At 36.3% G+C, this 24896-nt stretch overlaps 4 protein-coding genes across 4 annotated transcripts in view; all 4 read left to right on the top strand.

The window, feature by feature from the left end:
* The first annotated feature begins 899 nt into the window (after positions 1–899).
* LOC120341273 (uncharacterized) lies at positions 900–9440 on the top strand. Its single transcript, XM_039409757.2, has 9 exons — positions 900–2298; positions 2919–3185; positions 3678–4433; positions 4716–4879; positions 5057–5189; positions 5714–5829; positions 6780–6960; positions 7721–7903; positions 8385–9440. Exons 1-9 carry the CDS (start codon positions 2187–2189, stop codon positions 8438–8440), a joined length of 1968 nt encoding a protein of 655 aa, XP_039265691.2. The 5' UTR covers positions 900–2186; the 3' UTR covers positions 8441–9440.
* Positions 9441–11534: 2094 nt separating this feature from the next.
* On the top strand, positions 11535–13202 carry LOC120341199 (ribosome biogenesis protein NSA2 homolog). The gene has a single exon (XM_039409674.2). It carries the CDS (start codon positions 11602–11604, stop codon positions 12382–12384), a length of 783 nt encoding a protein of 260 aa, XP_039265608.1. The 5' UTR covers positions 11535–11601; the 3' UTR covers positions 12385–13202.
* LOC120341198 (DNA-directed RNA polymerases I and III subunit RPAC1-like) lies at positions 13202–18027 on the top strand. Its single transcript, XM_039409673.2, has 2 exons — positions 13202–13550; positions 16314–18027. Exons 1-2 carry the CDS (start codon positions 13234–13236, stop codon positions 17029–17031), a joined length of 1035 nt encoding a protein of 344 aa, XP_039265607.2. The 5' UTR covers positions 13202–13233; the 3' UTR covers positions 17032–18027.
* Positions 18028–18029: 2 nt separating this feature from the next.
* LOC120341197 (unconventional myosin-Va-like) overlaps positions 18030–24896 on the top strand; it is a 65053-nt gene continuing 58186 nt past the window's right edge. The window contains exons 1-5 of the mRNA XM_078119842.1: positions 18030–18234; positions 19701–19838; positions 20146–20317; positions 21207–21351; positions 21694–21850. Of these exons, the coding sequence (XP_077975968.1) occupies positions 18208–18234; positions 19701–19838; positions 20146–20317; positions 21207–21351; positions 21694–21850 (639 nt within the window). The 5' untranslated portion in view covers positions 18030–18207. The remainder of the gene's footprint in view (positions 18235–19700; positions 19839–20145; positions 20318–21206; positions 21352–21693; positions 21851–24896) is intronic.

The raw sequence follows: 24896 nt of genomic DNA, 5'->3' as shown, positions 1-24896 counted from the left end.
GTACCAGGTTAGGGTTGTTTGGGGTGTGCGTCATCTTGGTACGAATACTTCCGGAGCGCCCAATAATCGGTACTCCTGAAGTATGCGCACCAAGATGTCGCATAACCTGAACCCTAACCTGTTACACATCCTGACTTCAGGTTGTGCGCCATCTTGGTGCGCATACTTCAGGAGGTCCCAATGATTAGCTATATATATAAAAAAAATGCATAATTGTAAACTGATGAAGTCTGGTATGAATTATCCCGAACTTATTCTTATATTAGTTTTCTTCAAGGGGGTTTAGAGCCTCTAACTCCACGTTTCCCAACCAAGGAGGAATTTTGATTCTCTTTGGGAGAAAATATGGCTTTGCATTGGGTGTAGTTTCACAAATATTGTAAAGTTATTCAGTATTATTGTGATACATATTATGGATATTTTATGAAATATTCAAACTGTGCAGAAGCAGTGGTGGGATTCAGCCGGTCCGCACCGGTTCTATAGAACTGTCCCACGGAATTCCATGAGATCAGCGAACCGGTTAGCATTACTGGTTACTGTCAATGACTTTTTGTACTAGAACCGGGTGAAAAATATGACTTTAGTGATGGAACCGGCTGACAAACAAATTGAATCCCACCACTGTGCAGAAGTTAGTGTGCGGTGTCAGCATAGCACTAGAAAAGGATCTATCAAAGATTAAACAAATAATAGAAACAGAGTTTATTATGCATAGTTATGGGGGAATATAGAAATCCAAAAGAGGCGAAGGATGAATTGATCAAAAAACCGGGAACCAGTGCTCCAAGGGACCATCGGCGCTGTAAAATCGCTTCGTAATTTTATCCTTGCAAAATTGATGACACGAATCCGAAAATAATTAAACTAAACTTCGTACGATAAACAGCTAAGTGAAATTTGATTAAGAGATTTTTTGTTTCTTGGTGCGTTTCTGCTGACATTTGTGCTTGTTAAAAGTTTACGATCATATTGGATGCTTAGTAGAATGGTTTCTAAAGTATAACGCTTAAATGAAAGATAGGAAAGGGGCTACTACTCGCCCCGGATGCTTTTTTTTATGGCGTCCTTCGAATTCCACGAACAATACTCATTATTACAATATTTACTCAGCGCTAATTGATTGTATCGAGTATCACGCAATGAGCCCACGCCGTTATATGGTGTTGTTTTTCTAAGACGATTAACGCGTACTATGTAGGCCAATCGATATCGTCAGATGTGAAAATTCAAAGTTAACTATGAGATACATGACATAAAATGAGACGAATTTGAAAAAAAGCAAATTGCATATGAAATTGAGATTAGTTGGGACTACGCCAGTTACCTACCTGTCCTAGTTGAAATAGTCCGACCTCGCTCGAACGTTATATTACGGGAATACCCTAGTGTAAGTGTGTAGCAAGACTCCTAAATCAAATGTACTACTGTGTTGAGATATTAGTTTCACAGATAGAGTGAATGTAACGCTTAGCCTATAAAACGTTTTCACAGATTATCCGATACAAATACTGTGTAACTACTATAAGGAACACAAAATTTATTTCAGAGAGTATTTTACCTGAATTCTAACAAGGTACTGTACACTAATCTACCCATATGTATAGGCAGTTGATATTTATTGAAAGAATTCAGAATCATTTTAATCCGCTAATAGCATACTCAATTCGATGCCATGAAATAACAGTAAATTTCTCCTGATTTATTTACAGTGTGTTTATACAGTTTTCGTGAGAAAGAATCGTGAAAACAGAATCTGTTTGTTTATACAAGGTTGAATATGCGCCATTGATGAACCCCAACATTGAAGGAGGTAATGTTAGGACCATGCTTAAATGCCTTTTTAGTTTCCTCCTAATCAGACAAAACCAAATGATTACCTACTTTTGCATTGCGGGTGATATCCTTGATATGCGGGGATATTGAATTTGAATCTTTTACTCGAGACTCAAATACAGTTAGGTGCAACGCGACGATACAGTTGGATTCTAATATCACGATGTTTTTTTTACTTCGTACCAGTATTCAAGTCATCCTTAATTTTAGCGATGCCATAGATTGGATATTTAGACAAAGAAGCCTAAAATTTTTCGTGCTCAAATATATACTTATTGTATATTCGAGAAATATTTTGATATAAAAACTAATTAGTTAAACTTGAACGAGGGGCCTGCTTGATAGGCAGAATGGAAGACTCTGGTAATGGAAATGAGAAGAAAAATCATCATAAAAGATGCGATTTTCATGTGAATCGAAGTCACATACCTTTGAAGCTCATTTATTTATTTTTTATGGCTGGTGAGTGGTGGGTGTAAATTTTATTATTAAATAATTCCATTCTTCTGAAATTTCTAATTGCCAAGCTGGACCGAAACAACTAGCTGGTCCGGAAAACGTGGGTTTGAAGGTCAAAAAAGCGGTTCAAGCTACAAAAATTGCTAGTATGACACAGAAAAAATGGGCCTGGGTTTGGACCACCCTGGCCTAAACGGTTCTATTTTTAGGAGCAAATTTTTGCCTCCTAATATTACTATGAGATTCCCGGGAATAGTAAATTTCAAATCCGAAACTATCGAGAGTTTGAAAATACGAGTCTTTTGTACAAAGCCTCGCCACCAATGCAAAAATGTGAGCTTTGAGAAAAATACCCCCGCAACGTCACAAATTAGTGGTTATCTAGTAGGAGTTAGGGATAATTTAAAAATCTGGATTACCAGCGCAATCTGCATTCCTAACCCGAAAACCTAACTGGATAATGACTAATTTTCTTATTTTGAGCGATGGCGGGTTATTATTTTTTTGGCGAGGGCTTTGTACAAAAAATCCGAAAATACTACTCCGCTCCAATAAAAATGCCTAACTTCGCGTCGATGTTTCGTCTTAATACCAACTTAATAATGATGAATTATATTTTGCAGGGGAATCATGTGTGCTACTTTATCGATCGATATACATGAAGCACTTGGGAATGTCGACTAAACAAACTGGAATCATATGGACACTAGAAAGAATATTTTCCATTCTTTTACCCCCGTTAATCGGTGCTATTACTGACATAACAAGACGGCCAAAATTAATCCTTATTATTCTTCTACTTGGTGGTGGTGGGACTCTGTGTTCGATGTACTTTGTTCCGCAAGAAGATATGGTGTCTAGCGGCTGGAACGTATCACTATCACATGGAGGTTAGTAAATAGAAACGGTGACCGTACATTTGAACCCATGTACATTTGAACCCATGCGTATATCCACGGGTTCAATCTATATGCGGGTGCTAAAACCCATGGATTAGGGTTAGTATGGGTTTAACTACCCATGAAACAAAAAAAATTCCATAGGTGCAATAGCATACAGGTGCAATTGTCATGGGTTCAAATGTACGTGAGTTCAAAAGTAATGGAACCAATAGAAACATATCTTTGGGAACCGCTGCTAACACATTGAAACGTCATAGGCATCAGGTATAAGCTTTGCAACGCTAAACGTACCAGATTAAATTAAAAACTCGTTTCGCGGGCTGCACACTATTCAAAATTGGCACCTCTCCGCGGCTGCACAATATTTCCTTGTGGGCCGCAAGTTGCACACCCCTGCTGTAGTTCGTTAAAATAGTAATAATATGAAAGGCATATCCTATTGTAGACGCAGGTAAGAAAACAACTTTGCATATTTTGCAGAAGTATACACTGGAAATATATCGTTCTGTTGGACAATACACTGCGAGCAAAAATACTCACCAAATCAAGATTTCTGCGTTTTGGGAAATCCAAAGGCTAACTGGATACACTGCCAAGAGGATCCGATAGCTATTGGATCGCTGTCATGCACTTCAAAAATGTCTCCTGAACTTATCCCCATGTATCGAAGTCCCGGAAAAACAAAAACCGTAATTGATATTACTCCTTACGTGATAAATGATACTATTACTTCAACTAAATCCAATGTGGTCGACAATATAACTCTTATTGAGGACTACTTCTCAGTGAGTTCAACTATGTTAAAAGCAAACTCTAGCATAAAGTCTATATGCAAGATTTATTCAAAGAATCACAATTTTACTACGCTAACTTTACTCTTAACCTCTCAACAAGTCGACAAGCTGTACGACGGCCTGTTAGGCCAAGCTATTGTTTACTCGATTGTCAATCCTCGGTTGTTATGCATTGACTATGACGTCACATATAATGATAACGGCCAGCAACAGTCCTGCGACGAATTCGTCCACAATGAAATTGACACATATGGTGTAACATTTTGGGTATTTATTACCCTTATTTTTATATCTTCCTTTGCGAGCATTGGCAGTTATCCCGTCATTGAAGCAAGTGTTTTGGGGGTATTGGGGCCAGAGAAACGTCATAGATTTGGTCACCAACGCCTGTGGGCTTCGGTAGGATGGGGATCGGCAGCTCTCCTTATTGGATATTTGAAGGGTATGAAATGCTTTTTTATATTTATTATTTAGTTTTATGCTCATTTGAGCCACGCTTCAAAAATCTAATAGGCCTCCGACTGTATTAATACGGATTTGTCAGAAATGCTTACCGATGCTAACATTTTATGATTATTCTGACCTCATGAAAGTGACTTTTGTTGAAAGATATGTGAAATGCAAATGTATAAATACTTGATTCAATAGCTTGTTGGTGTTAGTTTGTGGACTGAGTTTTGTAATAGTATTTTCAACAAATGTTTCACCTTAAGATTTGTTTCAGACAGGGATCTAGATTTATATGGAGGCAAAGGAAATCCAAATCGGCCATTTTTGTCAATGTTTGTGGGTATCCTGATCTGTTGGATCTGTGCAGCAATGGTTGCGGCAAAGTTGCCGATAAAAGCAGCTTCAAATACGTCCAAAGTCCGTTTTAAAGATATAAAGGTGACTGTAACAATTTCTCTTATCAATACCACTTCCATTTTTATTATCACTGAACACATGGGAACGTGATAACTCGGTTCGAAATCGAATATTTAGATATTGAATCGAATTGGAATATGAAACCGTAGTAAAATTCAAATTATCAATCAATCCTTATTTTATGTATTGTTTTACCAGGAAGTGCTGAAACGAGGTAAAGCTATCGCATTCCTTGTGTTAGTCCTATTCTATGGAGCGAATATCGCGGTGAAAGAAATTTATTTGTTTTGGCTTGCAGAAGTTAAGCTTAACGCACCAAGCTCGATGCTAGGTAAGTTGGTATTTCCTTTTAAAGTAGTGAAGGTAATGGTCAACTGGTTTGGGCAGCGTTTTTCGAACATTTTATTTGTCCCGGAACACCTACGCTTTTTATCTCGCCTCGCGGAACACTAAGATACTGGAAGGTAAAATTTGTGGGTAGTTTAAAAAAATGTAGTCTATGCCATAGACTCTATGGTAAAATTATAATGTTTGCTGTAGAGTAGAGTTTAAAATTAAAAAATTAGACCAACGGTTAACTGTTTTTATCGCAAATACTTGTTTTACAGCAAAATGCTCTTGCCGCGATTTTTCTTTTGCGGCGAGTTATTGCGTTGCCTATATATATATAGACCCTTCTTACAAATTACACGCATAATCTCCTAATAACATAAAATTATTCAGGGGTTAGAGTCTAACCGTAACCGTTAGATTATTATCGTATTTTGGGTATCAGTTTATCTGACCCCATAAAAGGATCTCATCTACAGTTGTATTATAACCTCTTACCTCACATTTCGTTTTTTTGTCGTTTAGGTATTTCAACATTCATCAGCACTCTTCTAGACATACCGTTTTGTTTGGCTGCCGGTTCCCTGATCAAAAGATTTGGACACACGCCAATAATATGTTTTGGAATGCTCATTTATTCAGTAAGTCATTACGAGTTCGGGGACTGCCTGTGGTAGCCAAGTGAATATACCATTTTATCAAATCGAATAATTCAAATATTTTAACGAATATCGGGTATTTTTAGTATATATACAACATGCAACAAAACGCTAGACATTCTAATGTTGCTGAGTTATTTCCGCCCTTCCTCCTTTTTTTTTACAAGGACCAATTATTATTACACAACGGCGAACGCCGAAGTTTTATATTGCTGGGAGAACTATTCGTTAATATCGGCGACATATGTTAAAGACAGCTCATAAGGAGTGAATTCGGGATTTTATTCCGATTTTTATCTTTTGCGCCGGCTTTGATCTTTCTCCCCACGGTTTGTAAATTGCATGTCCCAATTTTAAGCTAACAATATTACCCTTTCTGACGCCTGAATGCGGATATTTATTAAGAAGATAGTTGACCTTCGCATAATTTGACTTGTACAGTTGTACTGTTTTATTTTCGTATTGAATAGTGAATAAAAAACCGACAAAGTCATTGCGTGAATTTTGAATGTTATTTTCAGTTCAAACAATGAATCAATAAATCGGCAATAATGGCAATTCTAGTAGTCAAATAATAATTCCATAGTGAAATTTGGGAAAAATTTCGCACAATAATTTGTTATTTTGTTTGGCATTTTCAATTTTACGAAACGGTGTGGGCGCGCTTTATGCAAAACTTGGAATTGAAACAATATCCAAATACGACTCGTCAAATATGTCGTTTCTGTTTGTTAGCATAAATCGTGGCGTAAATTCGAAGGATTTGAAATTGGAATTTCTTAAAATAAATTCAGAAATAAAATCTCTGCGTGGCACACCAAAATCATTTCGCGGCACACTAATGTGCCGCGGCACGGTGGTTGGAAACCACTGATCTATACAATACCTGATTTCACAACAATTCTAATAAGTCTCTATATTACGTATTTCAGTTGCAGGTGATATTATGTGGAGTGATAACAGAACCTTGGCATTTGATCCTCGAGGAAGCACCGAGGGGTATAAGTTGGGGGCTGACCTGGGTTGTGATGTGCTCGTACACTGCTAAAATTTCTCCGCTCGGATTAGAGGCTTCAACAATGGGGATCACACAAGCTACGTTGTGGGGAATAGGTGAGGATGAAATTATTTTGTTTTGGTGTTTATTAAGTCACAGTTAAATTTAGTTTAATTTTGTCATGAAGTCAGTTCTCAATACTTCCTAAATCAGGTTTGTTTTATTTTAAACAGTGATTATTTAGGTTTTTTACTTCATTTACTACACCTGTACGGACCATCAAAGTATATATGGTATCGATATATTCAGTTTGCTGCAATAATAAGTGAATTTAGCGTTGGTTTGAATTGAAAAAGTCAAGTCCGACAATCCCAACTACATATTCCTGGGGGTACTCCCGTAGTATGTGTACCAGGTTAGGGTTAGGCCATAATTTTATTTTGATTTTCCTTATTTTAGTTCTATTACGAGTTCGGGGACTGTCTGTGTTAGCCAAGTGAATAGGCTTCCGTCCCTTCACACAACTTGATGTAAATTAGGCGAACAAAATTAGTTACCTCCATATTGGTACACTCACTTCTGGAGCGCCCTCATGGGTAATCGATGTGGCTAATTGGAGCATTTCTTTCACGAAAAAGGCGCATATGGTATTTGTTATCAATCAATCGATGCAGCATGCCTTGAAATGATTTATATTCAAGTTATGTGCGATAACTAATTTCAAATTACTTCTAAGATATATCAATATTCTGAAAAAAATAAAATTAAAAAATAAAAAAAATAAAAAAATATCAATATTCTGATTCATCGAAACACCATTTTCAGCTTATTGTATCTTCACGAGTTCAACGCTTTTTTGCTAATCTATTATTGCAGGTTACGGCGTGGGTGCTTTACTTGGAGGAATTTTCTTTCAAACGTTCGGGGGAGATAAAATGTTCTTGTTATTTGGTGCCATGAGTTTGTGTGTTTCAGTATTATTCGGAATATTTTCTTTTTGTACACGTAACAAAGACGATTCTGATGTCATAAACAAGGAAGATAGCAGTTTAAATGAAGGTATGACCTGCAGTGTGACGAAATGTATTTTTTTTGCCATTTCTAGTTCTAATTAGGTTATATAGCTTCCACGTAACTTCTAGCAGGGGGGTAGACTCGGGGTCCCTATTTTAAAATAGGATAAAGCATTTTTCTGTATAATACATAGCAATTTTTCTTAGCGTGGAACGCTTTTAGACCCTCGAGACTCTTGAAAACTCACTTGGATCCGTTAGCTGTTATGGTCTGACTTTGCAATTAGAAATTTCAGAACCCCCCTCTTCATTCGAAAATTTCCGGCTACGCCGATGTCTCCTAGTTTCTGAATTTTCTGAATTTCATATTGAAATATATGATATGTGTCGTCAGATCTGTAGCTTTTGGTCTTTTAGGGTATGACATCGCAAAAGACTTGTTCGCAGTTATGTGCGTATGAAAATATTCTTAAAAGTAGGTCACCTTACTCATTATAATATTTCTTTTATAATTTTTCATATCGAAGAAAAAGAAACTCTGAAAAATAATGAAGAAGATGTTGAAGAGAAGACGCACGTTTAATTATACTCAGGGGATGAACGTTGAAACACAAATTTTAACGAAGACGAGATATGAAAGAATTGATCAGAAACTAGCCTAGTTGTCAAGAATCAAAAATGACCTTGAATGACCCTTTGTTCTGTATCACGGTCGTACCCAGGTGGAGTTGCGGGTCGTACCCCCCTTTCTTTCTGAAATGTGAAAAAAGCATTTTTTTCTATCATACATAGTGCTTTTTCTTAGCTTGTAACGCCTTTTGGACACTCAAGACCCGGATCCGCTAGATGTTACGGTCTGACTTCGCATTTAGAATTTTCAGACCCCCCTCCCCCTTCTTTTGTAAATTCCTTGCTACGCCCCTATTCTGTTTATGTATTACTAACAGACTTGTGAGTGGCTTATACATTGCAACCAGTGGTGGGATTCAGCCGGTTTGAACCGGTTCTACAGAACCGTCTCACGAAGTTTTATGAGATCAGCGAACAGGTTAGCATTGCTGGTTACTGTCAATGACTTGTTGTAACAGAACCGGGTGAAAATATGACTTCTGTGATGGAACCGGCTGACAAAAAAATTGAATCTCACCACTGATTGCAACATGTACTAATACATGCAGATCTTCGATCAACCGATTCTTACTGCGACATGTACTAATACATGCAGATCTTCGATCAACCGATTCTTACTTCAAATTGTTTATATATATAAAACGGTCTTTGTAACGTAACTTTGTTGTTCACTGCTGATATGCAAATGTGTTCAACTGTTCGTTTTGCTTGTACAGTAGGCTACTTAGTGGCATATATTATGCTTTATTTTTTTCTGGAGTTTTGTGATCATGAACTGTGAATAGAAAAATTCATGTCTATATTCGTTGGTTTCTGATTAACGTAATATTTGTAACGACCACATCGTCTTTGATTTATATAACCTTGTGAGATCTTTTCTATCACTGTTTTAGTTTTTTTTTAGCAAAACTGCTGTGAAGTATCTTAATGCAAATATATATTGCACTGTGATACATTTTGGGGGTTGTAGTGACTTATTGGCCAGGAAGACTCTCTTGGAAATGTAGTTAAGAAGGCGCTCCAGAAGTATGTGTACCAATATGGTGGTAACTAATTTTGTTCGCCTACTTTACATCAAGTTGTGTAAACTGTAAAAGGAATGAAACCTATGGGCTAAAATAGACAGTCCCCGAAATCTCAATAAAACTAAAACAAGAGAGCTATGCTCAAATATATGGACACGTAGCGCCACCCAATGGCAATAATTTTGATGAAGTCATAGCGAAAAAAAAGTAATAGCCTTCTGGAGAAAATTTTTATCTTTAACTGAAAATTTCAAAGCAATTGGTCCAGTATTCGAAGAGAAAAGCGATTTTTTAAAAATGATGGAGACAAATAACAATTACAACATAATATTGAAACGATCGTTATGTCCACTAAACGTGTCCTATAAGGAAAATCAGAATGAAATTATGGCCTAACTTGGTACACACACTGTGGGAGTACCGTTTAGAAACCTTGAAAAAACTTTCATTGTGAGAAAAATCTTCGTCACGAGTATTGCTGGTTTGCGCTTTAGTGAGGGGGTCGTTCGGGTGGGTGTTGTTTGGCTCCAAAACAACAGAAAAGCGGCGGCAAGTTTGGCAACAATTAGCGTATATTCATAGCTTTCCAAATGTAACAGCATCAGGCAATATGTACAAACCTTTCAAAATTCGTTTCTGCTCTCGGATCAGTAAGTTAGGCGATTCAGTAAGTGCCACAAAAGTCGCAGGTGAGCTAATGATGAATCCATTTCTGAACCGCTGTTTTTATTATTCTCTCAAATAACATGCCGCATCTGACGTAATACTACTTTTCTAATTCTCTCGTTTTCTCGGCATCGAAATCAAGTCTTCTAATTTCGCTCGTTACATGAGTAGCGAGGTTTTCTTTCTCTAAAATGTCTGTTTATCATAAATTTGGCAACGACAGAACGAGGAAAGTGATCTCATCTTAAACTTGAGTGGGCAGACTTTATTGTGATTCATATATTTTTACAGCGAGTTTAGCTTTTTGCCCGCTCACTGTAGTAAACTGGTTAGCATGTGAAGTCTGAAAGTAGAATTCCAGAAGACAGGAAGATGGGATTGTCTGGCTGTTGGATAGGATATGATAAGATTTTCATATTTATCCCGAGAAGAGGAAAGTCGATAAGACAGCCTATTAATGTGATGAACTACAACCTCTCGTCCGGTTACCAGTCCATGCCGTGTACCGTATCGTATGACCTGGTACAGTGGTATGATATTAGTTAGCCAGTTATTTGTTTCAGATGCGTGGACTTTATACCGGTAATGGAGTAACCCATACCTGCATACGGTACCGTACGGTACCTTACAGACATAAGCAGGTTCTGAGTTCAGCAGTTTAAAACAGTTCAACCAATACAGTACCGTATGTGTCTTTCTCTCACTTTTTTATAATTACTGAATTGTTTGGATCATTGAATTTTTAAGATTCATTTCAAAAGGCAAACTGGCTGATTCTTAAGGATTGTCTTTTGTACAGTTATGAGGTCCAGTGTAGTTTCGTACCTCAAGTACTTCTAGTGGGCGTAACTTTGGTAACAATTTTTGCATATGTCAAACCTAGCCCACCCGACTGCGTCATCCGAAAATTATGTCACTACGACGTTACAGTGATGTAATAAGGCCCTTCAAACTATACAAACTGTCATCTAAGGTGTGCAGACGATCACCCAAACTGAGAATGCTATTCATCTCGTTTCCTCAGTGTAATGATCTTGATATGAGAGAGATCGCTGCTGTTAATGAGTCCTTTATCGTCAGCGCAGATTGGGCGATTGTTGGTATACTTATTGTCTCTGAGGCGAGAGTGTCTGGCGCGTTGGCAGATGCAACAGGATGTGCTCTGCTTGTCTTGATAATATCTCGGTTTAAATGTGTTAGTTTTCAGCTTTTATAATTACCGTACTAACACTGTCTGAACCATTCTCTATTTTGTGCTTGTCTTTAGGACATATTAGTTATTATTACTTTTGTAATGTCACTAAGGCTGCTTTGATTTTCAACTCTTTGATTATTTGCTTTAGTGTAATAAAATTATAAAAACGAACCTATTTTTCAGAAATTATTTTAAACTCAATAATTTGACTCCAATCACCACAGCAAAATGCCACAGAACGAGCATATTGAGCTTCATCGGAAGCGACATGGTTATCGTCTCGACTATCATGAAAGAAAACGAAAGAAAGAAGGGAGGGAAGCTCACACACGAGCGATTAAAGCAAAGAAACTGATTGGACTGAAAGCGAAGATGTACAACAAACAGAGACGCAATGAAAAAATAATGATGAAAAAGACGATCAAAATGCATGAAAAACGGGACACCAAGCAGAAAGATGATGAAAAGACACCAGAGGGAGCTATTCCTGCTTATCTGCTCGACAGAGAGAGCCAAAGTCGTGGAAAAGTCTTATCTAACATGATTAAGCAAAAACGTAAAGAAAAAGCGGGAAAATGGTCTGTTCCGCTCCCGAAAGTACGAGCACAAAGCGAAGCGGAAGTCTTCAGAACAATTACAACAGGGAAAAGAAAGAAAAAAGCATGGAAACGAATGTGCACAAAAGTTTGTTATGTTCCTGATAACTTTACAAGAAAACCGCCGAAATACGAAAGATTCATCAGACCAATGGCGCTTAGGTTCAAAAAAGCACATGTCACTCATCCTGAGCTGAAGGCTACATTTTGTTTACCAGTCATCGGAGTAAAAAAGAATCCGTCATCTGCTATGTACACATCTCTTGGAGTAATCACAAAAGGAACAGTCATAGAAGTTAATGTGAGCGAACTGGGATTGGTAACACAAGGGGGGAAAGTAATCTGGGGAAAATACGCCCAGGTTACAAATAATCCTGAAAACGATGGCTGCATAAACGCAGTATTACTGGTCTAGATATTGTCGTAGAGAAAAAAAAATTATCCTTGGTGTGGTATGTGGGATAATCATCAAATAAAATCATACTCCAGTACGACCCAGAAGACCCAGTCAAACCCAGAAGTCTTTTTTCAGGTAGGTCATTTAAGTAGCAGTTGGGACCAATTATCCAGTCTTTATACTGACTCTTCAATTTTGCTGGCAGATATTTTGTTTTTTGATCAAAACTTTTAGACAGCAAAAAGTGTAGAGACATATTTTGGGTGATTACTGTTAATCTTATTCTGTTGCTGGGATTTCTGCGTATTCTCCTCTCTCTGCTATATTTTGATCTGTTTTGTTGTTTCATTTACCTTGTTCTACAATCAGTGGTATATTATTTTTGAATGCGTATATTCTCGCATATAAGCCGATCGTACATACAAATCGACCCCCCCCCCCCCCCCCCCCCCCCTAAAAGGTGAATTTATAAAAATTCACATATAAGCTGACCCTACATATCATAACACGCTGTAGTTCCTCCTGCGACAGCAAATTTGAGTTGCAGCTGTTGGAATTAAGTTAGCATAATGTGAATTCGTTTGAGTGCATGTATAGGAGTTATGCGCTATGAACCGACATCTTAGTTTGGCAAATATTTTGTTTTTTGAGTTTCGAACTCAGCCTATATGCGAGGGTATTCGCCAAGTTTATTCACAGTATTTTTGAACTCAAATTGAATTATTTTCTGTTACCATTCTGCCAAAAGTTTGTGAGATATTTCAAAACTCAATACTTTTTTGACTGACTTGTTGCCTTAACATTATCAACTGCAATCTGCTTTCATTTAAATTAGATTGTAGATACTTGCTATAGCTATAAATAACCATGGCTCACATTGACGATATGCGGACTAGAGTCACCATGGGGGAACATGGAGTATTAAATGTCCACACAACTGATTTCCCAGGGAGTTACGTCGGCTACGATGACGCATGGAGCCGCGAAAAGTTCATGAAAAACTTTCGGATTAATATTTTGAAATGTGACGAAGATGAAATGACTTTTGATATGATTGGGATTGACGCTGCCATAGCGAATGCATTTCGAAGGATTCTCCTGGCTGAAGTCCCAACGATGGCGTTCGAGAAAGCGTTTATTTACAACAACACCAGTATAATACAGGATGAAGTGCTTGCTCATAGGTAATTCATGAATTTTTAATGACTTTGAATTAAAAAGGGATTTTTCACATTTATCAATGAGAAGAGGAAAGTTGATAAAATTATTTTAACCACTACCTTGAGTTCAGAAGTACAATTTATGTTTAATTTTTCTAGCCATTTAAACTCGATTTCACACAAATTACAAGATAAAGAGAAAGTACACCTACCTAGGTACTTGTCATAACCATGATCAGGGGCGCAGCCAGGGGGGAGGTTACATGGGTCGTAACCCCCCCTTTGGAATCTTTTTTTTTTTTTAATAGTGTTACGTTTACTTGCAATAATTTTATTCTTTGCGTTATCACTTTCGCCCAGCGTCCTAATTTATTATTTATGTTTACGATTCGTATTCGCTGTTACGCGGCAGTGGATCTAGTTGCCAGCGGGGGGTCACGGAAGTGACAATCTACACTAAACATTTTTAGATACAATTGTACTACCTTTCACTTGACACAAATAGCAACGGACGTATCACACTATTGCCGTCAAAACTATTCCACAAGCGCGCTCTCGCCTCGCCACATTCAACGCATCCATACTTTTAATCACATACGTTATCAATGGTTATCGGCTTATCGCTAATTACGAATTTTAGTTATGTAGTGCATCTTTAACAAGCGATGGCACCAGGATCATAAGCAAATAACAGACAAAATGGATTATTGGAAATGTATGGTTCATTAACAAAGGATTGCCAAATGTGGCAGCATCGAAAAAAGGTGTCATAAAATAATATTCAATCCTCGAAAACAAAGCATTGCAAAATAATGTTCAATCTTCGAGTAAAAAGTATCGTAATATAATGTTCAATCTTCGGGAAATTTTTTTTTAAAGAATAATGTTCAATCTTCGAGATTTTTGGGTAGCAAACTCGTCCAAGACTCGTTTGGAATCGTCTGTCTGCGAAAAGCAGTTACATGCGTTGTCTTCCAGATCTTTTCAATAAACTGGTAACAATATGTTATTAAATTATAATTAAATTATTATAGTTAAATTATCGCTGAAAGTGAAGAAGCGCTATGCGCAGAATGCAGCTATCACGGGCGCGGGATTTCAAATTCGCGACGATTTCACTTTCAGTAATATAGGTCTCGATGCATTGCAATAAAAATTAGAATTTATTAACAGTTAATTGCAACAAGCAAGAGTTTTACATTGAAAGACGTTCCCAATCAGTACGATACATGAGCTTGTTTTTAAATGATTGTAATCGTTTTATGAAGTTATAAATACGGGAACATCAAATATATTTATTTTGGAAATGGATTGATATTTCGTGACGCACTCAAAAATAGTTTACGAACCATTGGCATTTGGCAAATATCATTAATTTATGCTATTTCTTAATGTTTCATGATTGCTAATATTTCATTCTATTCTTATTTTACATTTTTTGTGGTATTTCAATTAAAATCATGACGATGGCATTTTATTTAACTGTTGACAATGGGGTAATAATCGGCGATTACTAAAAGGTTGAAATGGGACATGCCAAAACAAAATAAACGAATTGACGCCTGTCAAAGGGGGCAGGGTCTGGCGACAAATAGCCACATGTGTCGGTGTTTCTCTATCATCGGCATTTTCGGCATCACTTTGAAACTCTAAAACGCAATGACACCCCGCGGAGTGAAGACTTTCTTTCGCATAGGGAAATATTTGAATTACGATTGCTGAATAAGCGAAAAAAACAAATGCTTATTTTCTTGCTTGAAACAACGATAAACCAATTTAACCCTGTTGCCAAAAGTAATAGCATGCATTATTAACAAACTGGTAATAATATGTTGATAAATCGCCGCTAAAAGTAGAGAAGCGTTATGTGCAAATATCACAGGAATTTGAATTTGCGACGAATTCACTTTCAGTAATAAAGTTAACGGCGCATTGAAATGAAAAGTTGATTGATTTTTTTTGACCAAAGAGAATGGTCGGCGATTGCTGAAAGTAGGACATGCAAAGAAAGGCTAATGAGACACAGCGACGCACATGTTGTTTTGCCATCGTCGGAAAATCTTTTTAAAGACCTATAAACGCGTATTTATTTCACCATAACCCCCCCCTTGAAAAAATCCTGGCTGCGCCCCTGACCATGATTGTCTAGATTTGAATCTACGAACTCCTATCATGATAAATATCAAGTGTGTTACTATCGTTATCACAGCGTTTCAATCTTGCATTTACTTTATTAAGTAGAGAGGAAAGCTGAATAATTATTTTTGCAACTAGTGAATATCAATTGCACACAAATTAAGAAAAAGTAATATCACACAGTTAAATGTAGTACTCCCATTTACTGGGACATAACCATTACCATCTGGATTTGAATCTGTGAACTCTTATATGGGCAAACACCAAAGGTGTTCATATCGTTATCACACCGCTTCAATCCTCCAGTTGCTTTATAATTTTTCCAATTTGAGTCGATTTCTTTGTAACATGTTTTGCCCATTTATTTCAGACAGTGATACTAGAATAATACTCGAAAAATGTGGAATGTTTAAAATCTCGCTCATGAAATATACATATCACAATTAGTATTGAATAGAAATCCCTAAACTCAGAGTTACAAGTCAAGTTGAGTCATTGGTTATTTGATCCGATTCTCCAGTATAATCAATCTTTATATTAAGTCGTCATCACATTTAGATAACTCGACTTTTAGTCTTGAAAAATGGTAATTTGAAACTCGGGTTGAGCCAAGTAATCTATCCTTCTCAACACTGATTTCTTATTTCCTAGACTCGGCCTTATTCCTCTGAAGGTCGATCCAAGGTTATTTGAATACAGAGCAGAAGGAGATGATTGCGAAACACCAGAAACGACCTTGGAATTCGAATTAAAGGTGAAATGTACTCGCAATACGAAAGCACCCAAAGATGTTAGTGATCCAGATCATATGTACCTAAACCATAAAGTATATTCACGAGATTTAAAATGGATACCGTTCGGAAATCAAAAGGATTTATTTGAAGTTAAACCAGTACATGACGACATCCTCATCGCAAAAATGCGACCGGGACAAGAAATTGACGTAAAATTACACGCTGTAAAAGGTATCGGGAAAGATCATGCCAAATTCTCACCCGTCGCTACTGCAAGTTACAGACTGATGCCAGAAATTACAATACTTAAACCAATAACAGGACATTTAGCATGGAAATTGAAAGATTGTTTTTCACCGGGGGTTATAGAAATTGTTGAGAATAACCAGGGAGTCGAGAAGGCTCGTGTAAAAAATTCTCGACTCGATACGGGGAGCAGAGAAGTATTACGATACCAGGAATTGAAAGATAAAGTAAAGTTATCAAAAATTCGAGATCATTTTATTTTTTCCGTTGAATCCACTGGAATTTTACATCCAAAAATTTTGGTTTCTGAAGCAATTAAAGTTTTAAAAACCAAATGTAGAAATGTATTGAATGAAATGGATAAAACGGATAAAATGGAAACTGAGTAGATAAAACTTGAGCTTCACCAAACTAGGCTTAATTAACCTCCTTTTTCAATTTGGTGTAATTTGAGTTGGTGTCTATCCTGTGTTTGTCTTGAAGGTATGAGGTTTAAATATTGGCAACACAGATTCTTGTAGCGCTGAATAAATAAGGGGCAAGGTTACAGACATACTGCTTTAACCTTGAATTGTTTTACAAAATCAGCCATACTTTTTAATCATACTTTTGTTCTCTGTTCTTTACTTGAGTATATTTGCATTTGATATTTGACTGCATTGTGCCATCATAATTGTATTGAAATTGGACATTCAGTGGTGATTTTGTATCAAATCCATATTTGCCAAAGTCGTTCGTTGAATCTTTTGTCTCTTCATCAATTAAATGTATTTCTTTTGTGAATTGAAATATCTACTATTAGGAATAAGTCTTGGAGGCTAAGTGAGCAATAGGAGATTTTTATGTATAGTGGAATTTACATCTCCTACAAAATTCTATTTGATGATGTGCATATCGTGTATACGCTTGGGACATGTTAAATAAGGAACACATAGTCGATGTATATGTTCAATTAGTTTGAATTTGGGAATACAGGAGAGACAAAATATTATTTAATTTGTTTTTAAGAAATAATTGAAGTTATTTTTGGTCATATTGTGAGGCTTAAGGGATAATTTTTTAAATGAAACTAACTATTGTAAATTATTCTTGAATCAAAATTTGAAATATTGTATGTAAATCGTTTTGAATTGACATTCCTGGACTAAAATAGACAATATCGTTTTATCTGTGATATAGATGTCGTGTTCTTGTTCCAATCCTACCACTGAATCAATTTTTTAATTTAAAATTCAATTTGAAATATGGGAAATAGGAAATTTTATATAGATTCGAGTATTTTGTTTGTTTTGATATTCGATATCCAATATTCATCGATCTATATTAATAATGTCATTCCAGTTCCATTTTCACCTCTGAATCAATTTTTTAAATTTCCTTTCCAGCTTAGCTTATTGTAAATAAGAATAATCGTGCTTTTTATGTTTTTATCGTCAATCGTTGTCTGCTCTTGAGAAAGAGAAAATGCTTCTCTGACTCTCATAATTGTCATCAATTCCTCACCTGACAGTGACGGTGAGGACAGTGAGAGAATTTCAAACTTATTTTGGAAATAAAAAATCAAAATGACGTCTGTCGAACTCTATACTCAGGTATGTTCTGTTAAATAACATTTGTGAACAATTGTGAACATATAGACATAACGAATATAGGCAAAAGGTCAACTCTTTTTCCCCATCTCTGCCTGATTTTTCTTTGAAATACTTTTCGGGGTGCACTCCTTCGACGCGCGCCCCTTTCGAAAACGCTGGGTTAAGTGAAGTCTATTGTTGTATTAGCAAGCATCGTGTATAAATTGCTCAAAATGACAAATTTTGACAGATTGACAAATTTTCAAATGAAACTTTCCTAATTTTTTGAAAATCCTTAATTTATTATACGACTATAATGTTTTTTTTTATTCATTTGGGACATCTCTAATCACATATTCGATAAATATTTTTGATTTTTGATTTTTTTTTTTGCAAGGTCTTTTTATTCTAAATCATTCTTAAAACCCAAAATTTATTGAATGAAATCTGGCCTCTTTCTAATGTTTTAAATAATCTTGGACGCTCCTTTCACATAATGCAGCTTTTTCACAAAATTATGAAACTTTTAATTTTTTTTTTCTTCCCAGACTGAAAAGACCCAGATATCCCATTGTGAAGAACCGGCCACAATTTTCTATGACTATTCCAAACTATTCTTGAAATCAAAAATTTAAAACATGGAATACAGCCTATTTCTAATGTTTATAAATAAATTTGGATGCCCCTTTCACATATACATGTTTTTCACAAGGTTATGAAATTCTTAAAAAAAAATTCCCTCTGAGACAAAAGCCCATGTAATTCATTCTGAAAAATTGTGAAGACCCTTCACAATTTTCTCTAACTATTCCTAAAACTATTATAATACAGCATATATCGACGCATGAAATCCAAATTGGGCTAAGTCCATTTTTCTAGTTTTGAGAAAAACGCAAAAAAGTTTTTTTTTTTTTTTTTTTTTCATTTCTCTAATACCTTACATCGAGGATGTCTAGTTTTTATGGTCCACCAAAGTTACAATGAAGGCCATATTTAGATGGTATAAAAAAAAATTGTGCTCTGCCCCAATTTTTTTTGGGGGGTTTTTTTTTGGACTTAACCCTTTTTGGCTCTCAATTTTCTGGACCAGAAACAATTTTATTGGACTTAGGGCCCTTTTATTATGTTATTATAGAGGCTGGTATGGACTTAGCGCTTTGTATTATATTTTTTTAGAGGAGCTATGTCCAAAAAACGGACTTTGCCCCAACTTACAATGCAGTTATCCAGAGCTAAGTCCACTATAGTAGACACATCTCTGTTTAGTTCTCAGATGCCCTAAAAAGAGCAGGGTTATGTCCATAGCTGTCTTGAGATCTAGAGCACCTAGAGATAAGGCAAATAGACCAAAATGTAGAGCTAAGTCCAGGAAAATCAGCAATTGAAAAATGTCATTTTTTGGAAAAGTGGACTTAGCACTGTTTGGTTTTGAGGTGTCGATATAGCCAATGGAAAATTGTCTGATTTTCATTTTTTCTCTCTCCCAGAGAGCAAGGGTATGGATACCCCACCCGGAGACAGTGTGGAGATCGGCCACAGTTTTGTCCGATTATAAAGAAGGCGACAAAGTATTGAAGATAAGAACCGATGACGTTGAGGAGAATCTAGACTCTGATGGCGAATTGGTATGAAATGGTTTCCATTTTTTTCTTATAAAGCGGCACCTCGAAATGGAAGAAGTCGCTGATGCAAATATATATTTTTTTCAATGAATCTTATGGGACACAATACTTCACCCAATTTTTTCTTCATTTTAATTAATGTTAAACACTTTTTATTCTATTGCGCATTTCGGCTTTTGTCATGACTCCTGACTTTAATTGGTGTGAATTTGAATCCCACTTCTGACACCGTGTTATAGTTCTTTCTCTATATATACCGTATATATTATATGAAAAAAAAAATTTGACTTTTTTATATTGATATTACCAGGGTGATGAACAAGATTACATTCTCAAGGAGGGGAAACTCCCCCCGTTATGCAATCCTGATGTTCTGATTGGCGAAAACGATTTGACGTCTCTTAGCTATCTCCATGAACCTGCGGTTCTGCACAACCTACAGATCAGATTCGTCGAGAGAAACCAGATTTATACTTACTGTGGTGGGTACCTTTTACCGTACTTTCATTTCCATTTCGTTATAAAAGATTTTACACTTTCACTCTGAACGAGGCTCTATACGAGAATATCGGTCGGAGGCCGAAGACTTATCGATCGATTCATGCGCTCTTACTCCATAGTGACACCGTGTGTCCCATCACTAATTAAACAATAACTCGCTAAATATACTTCATAGCACATCCAAAATCAATCGGCTTTTGGTCCGAGATATGATGAACGCACATGCAAAATTTGGGGGAGATTCAACTTCGCTTTCGTGAGATATCGAGTAACATACGAAAATGTCTAACAGACAAACACACAAACAGACAAATACCTATCAACATACTTATCGATCTTAATAAGATCGATAAGTAACAAGCATGCACCTATGCCTATGAAGCTGTTCCCGGTTCTTTTGCCGATGCCTACTCGATTTATTACACTCTTGAGTTAGGTTTAGGGTGTTGGTATCTTTGTCTCGCTCAACATGAAAGTAATTTTAATTATTATTTCACACAACTACATTTGTGTGTGATCATCCAATTTTCACATAGAAATCTCTCTTGTAAAAATTTTTTTTTTGATTAGGGAGAATTCTTTTCTGTTTTCAATTACCTACATACTCAATCGGATGTGATTGTATATTGTTTATAGTAGATGTAATATTTTAGAATCTTGGATTTGAATAAGACTTTGCGAAACGTCTGGATTGTACTGGCAGAACCCTGGAGTGCTGCTATACACAATACCATTTTTGCTATTTCAATTGTCAGTGGTAATTGTGTCCTCTGATTTCTTAGTGACCTTGGTTGGGGAAGTTTCATCTCGAAGTTTTTTAAGCGAATTCGTTTTTTGCTTGCAACTACTTATATTGCATTATATTTCCAGGAATTGTTCTTGTTGCGATCAATCCATATGAAGAACTCTCAATTTATTCCAACGATTTCATTCATCTTTACTCTGGACATAACATGGGGGAAATGGATCCTCATATATTTGCTATCGCTGAAGAGGCTTTCAAACAAATGACTAGGTAAAGTATGATTTTTATTTGAAGGAGAGGAAATATAATAACAAAGCGCAATCATATGGTAAAACTCGGGGATGTCCGAGACTATTCGAATATTTGAATACATTTGAAAGTGCTTTTTAGTGAAGTCTGAAAATTTTGGGGGTAATTTAGAATATTTTTATTTGCAAATGTCTTTTTAAGCATTTATTAATTAATGATTAACAAAAATTAGTTACCGTAACTTCTAACAGAATAGAAGTTTATTTGTTTGTTTATTCACATAAAAAATTGATTTTAGAATTTCATTTCTCATCAGAATAGTAAATTATTCTGCATTCTTCACATGAACTTCATTCATTCTAGAATGAATAAGAACCAGTCAATCATTGTTACTGGAGAATCAGGAGCAGGAAAAACAGTTTCCGCAAAATATACGATGAGATATTTTGCGACTGTCGGTGGATCGAGCCTCGAATCTCAAGTGGAAAAGAAAGTGCTTGCTTCGAATCCTATCATGGAGGTAAAACTTGATGTATTTTTTTCAAGTTGGCTTTTTTATACTAGTCTACTCAACACAAGGTCTTGAACAGTAATTCCTATCCTTTTATGGCTTTTTGCCCTCTTCTGGGTGATTTTAGTGCTCATGGCCACCGTTTATCATTTCAGTGGTATTCATAGTGTTATTTAGAATGGTAGATTCAAAATCCCATGATGTTCAAACAATTCATGCTCAACAAAGTGAAAACACCCTGTGAAATAACCTTATCATGCAATGAAACTAAAAAGAATGGGGGAGTTTTCTTGTAAAGGGAAAAATAAAATCAGTTTCATGCTCAGCATAGTGGAAACAAGCTTGAGAAATGATTTTGAAAAGGAATGAAACTAGTTAGAAGTTTTTTTTAATGTAAAAAAAGAGAAAATCAGTTTTGCATCTATCATTGTGGGCCCTCTTCAACTGGCCCCTGGTTGGGAGCCACTGGTCTTGAGGGTGTAATGAATTAAGTAGGCTATTCTTACCAAAAAAGTACCGTATATGCTCGTTTTACCGCCCGATCTTGATTAAGGGCCCGTTTGAATAGCCGCCCCGCCCGCCCGTGTGGACAGAACAGAAGCGCTTTTGTCGCAACGCTGTTGAATTTTAAGTGAGTTTAGTGAGTTTGGTTAAAAAAATATGGGCCCGGGCTACAAAACGAGCAAATACGGTAACCTCCTAATTGTAGTGACTTGTTTATTGCCTTGTTCAGTTCAGAGTATCAGTTCTCTAAATTATCACACTTACTGGCCAATCTGGATTCTTCTCTCATGAGGGATATTTGATTATCTGAATCAGGTCGTATGGACTTTGTATATCTCCCTGTGGAATAATAAAGATATCTTATTCTGTGGAATATTGATTATATTATGGGCTGATTGATTATTTATTGGGAGGTTTTTGAGTTTGAGGAACTCATAAAACCGAAATCAGTATGAAGCAAATAATATAATAATATAAGCTTTTTTTCATTGGTATATACCAGACATGGCCGAAGTACGGCCCGCGGGCCAGATCCGGCTCGTTTGGTAATTCAATGTGGCCCGCCTGATGCTGCCACAACCAAACTTAAGCCAAATTTTGATGTTTTAGTTCAAGTTCAAGGAATTTGTTGAGATTGCGATTAAATTTAGTTTTGGCACGAGGCTTATTGTTTTCCACTTTTGCTTTTGTAACACTGTAAATATTGTTCATAAAATGTAACTTTTACCGGTTTACGTCACACTTACATGGCCCGCCAGACTATGTTGGCAAAATTTTTGGCCCCATGGTTTAAAAACCTTGCCCACCCATGGTATAGACATAGACGATTATCATATTTTTGTAGTGAAGCAAATATCTGTCTAATTAGCAGTCGAATTGCCTGTACAAAGAACATTTATATGGGACCATATTATGCTCACCCCGTCACCCGTATTCCTAGCCTGATGCCTATATGGCAGCCTAGTAGTATATTTGAAAAAGAAGGTTGAATATGAAATTTTCAAATATAATAATTTTTGTATGTTCTTTGTTGGACATGACCCAATTTAAAATGTATTCAATATTCGGTACTCCGGAAGTATGCGCACCAACATGTTGCATAACCTGAACCCTAACCTGGTACACAACCTGAGTTCAGGTTGTGCGCCATCTTGGTGTGCATACTTCAGGAGGTCCCAATATTCTGTATTTAAAAGTATTTCAAAATAGCAAATTATCTGGCTATGGTCATTACAATCATACATGAATGTTGAATATAACTAACAGTTGAGGTTACGTGAAACTATCTACCTTTCCTTACCTCGGTCAGATGAATGTTACTGAAATACATTTGTGTTGCTATGCTGCAAGACTCTTGAATTGAATAGAATGTTGAATATGCGTTTAATTATAATCAGATGTGTTTCTCTCACTACAGCATATGGTTGTGTAATTTAGTCAATATTTAAACTATCTGACATCTATTTGAGAACTTACTCCATCTGCAAGGCTTGCATTGTGGAATGTATTGATTTTTAGTGATTTGTTCTCACATTTAGTGCTGCCTTCTGCCCTAATTACAAGTTCTGATGGAAAGTTTGAATTTTTCCACTTCACTACTTTTAAACTAAATATGGCGTGTACTAGGTAGCGTACTCCTGTAATGTGTGTACCAGATTAGGCCATAATTTTATTCTGTTTTTCCTTATTTTAGTTCTATTACGAGTTTGGGGACTGTCTGTGTTAGTCAAGTGAATATACCCATGGGTTTCAGTCCCGTTACACAATATGCGAAAAAAATTAGTTATCTCCATATTGGTACACATACTTCTGGAGCGGCGGTAATTATTGCTATTAAACTTCATTTGATATCTGAAATTTATGCCCTGTTAAATATATTGTTTCATTTATTATCTTTGTATCGGTATTTTATTTATTTTGTGCCGGTATGCTAAAGAATTACGTAATTCCTCATAAAACTTTAGATCCGCCCGAATAGTAAATAAAAGGTAATATCACCACGTTATGGTGTAAGGATGATGTATAAATATTGTTTTACAACTGTCTATCGAATATGCCCTAAATCAGGGGTCTCCAACTCAATTTACTTGGGGGCCGCTGGGGCAGAGTCTTTTTTCCAGTTTTCCCGGTTTTTTGAAATTGTCTGTGCTCATCACCAACCTTTCTGTTTACTAAAACTTCACTTCCAACGACACGTTTATAGATGAGCGAAATTATAAAATTCCATCTTGTAATAACTGTTGCGCTGTTGTTTCAATCAAGCATTTAGCCGATGGACAGTGATGTTTTGCCACATGGGAAACATGGTTACAATGTATCAAGATAAAACTAAACGTTAGTGATTGTGACGTCAAAAATCATGGAATGCTGTTTTAAAATTATTTCAGGCGGTCCCGCGATCGAATATCAGGCCTACAGGTATGGTACTGGTAGGTTACCGCACTGCATATTCCCTTCAGGGGATATATAATAAAATAATTTGTTTTATATTGATAAAGAAAAACTTTCAGCATTTCGAAGTAAAACCAGGTAGAGATAGAGGAAGAACGGT

Source organism: Styela clava, chromosome 14, assembly GCF_964204865.1.
Source record: "Styela clava chromosome 14, kaStyClav1.hap1.2, whole genome shotgun sequence".
Taxonomy (NCBI): Eukaryota; Metazoa; Chordata; class Ascidiacea; order Stolidobranchia; family Styelidae; genus Styela; species Styela clava.
This window is presented reverse-complemented; position numbering and strand designations above follow the sequence as displayed.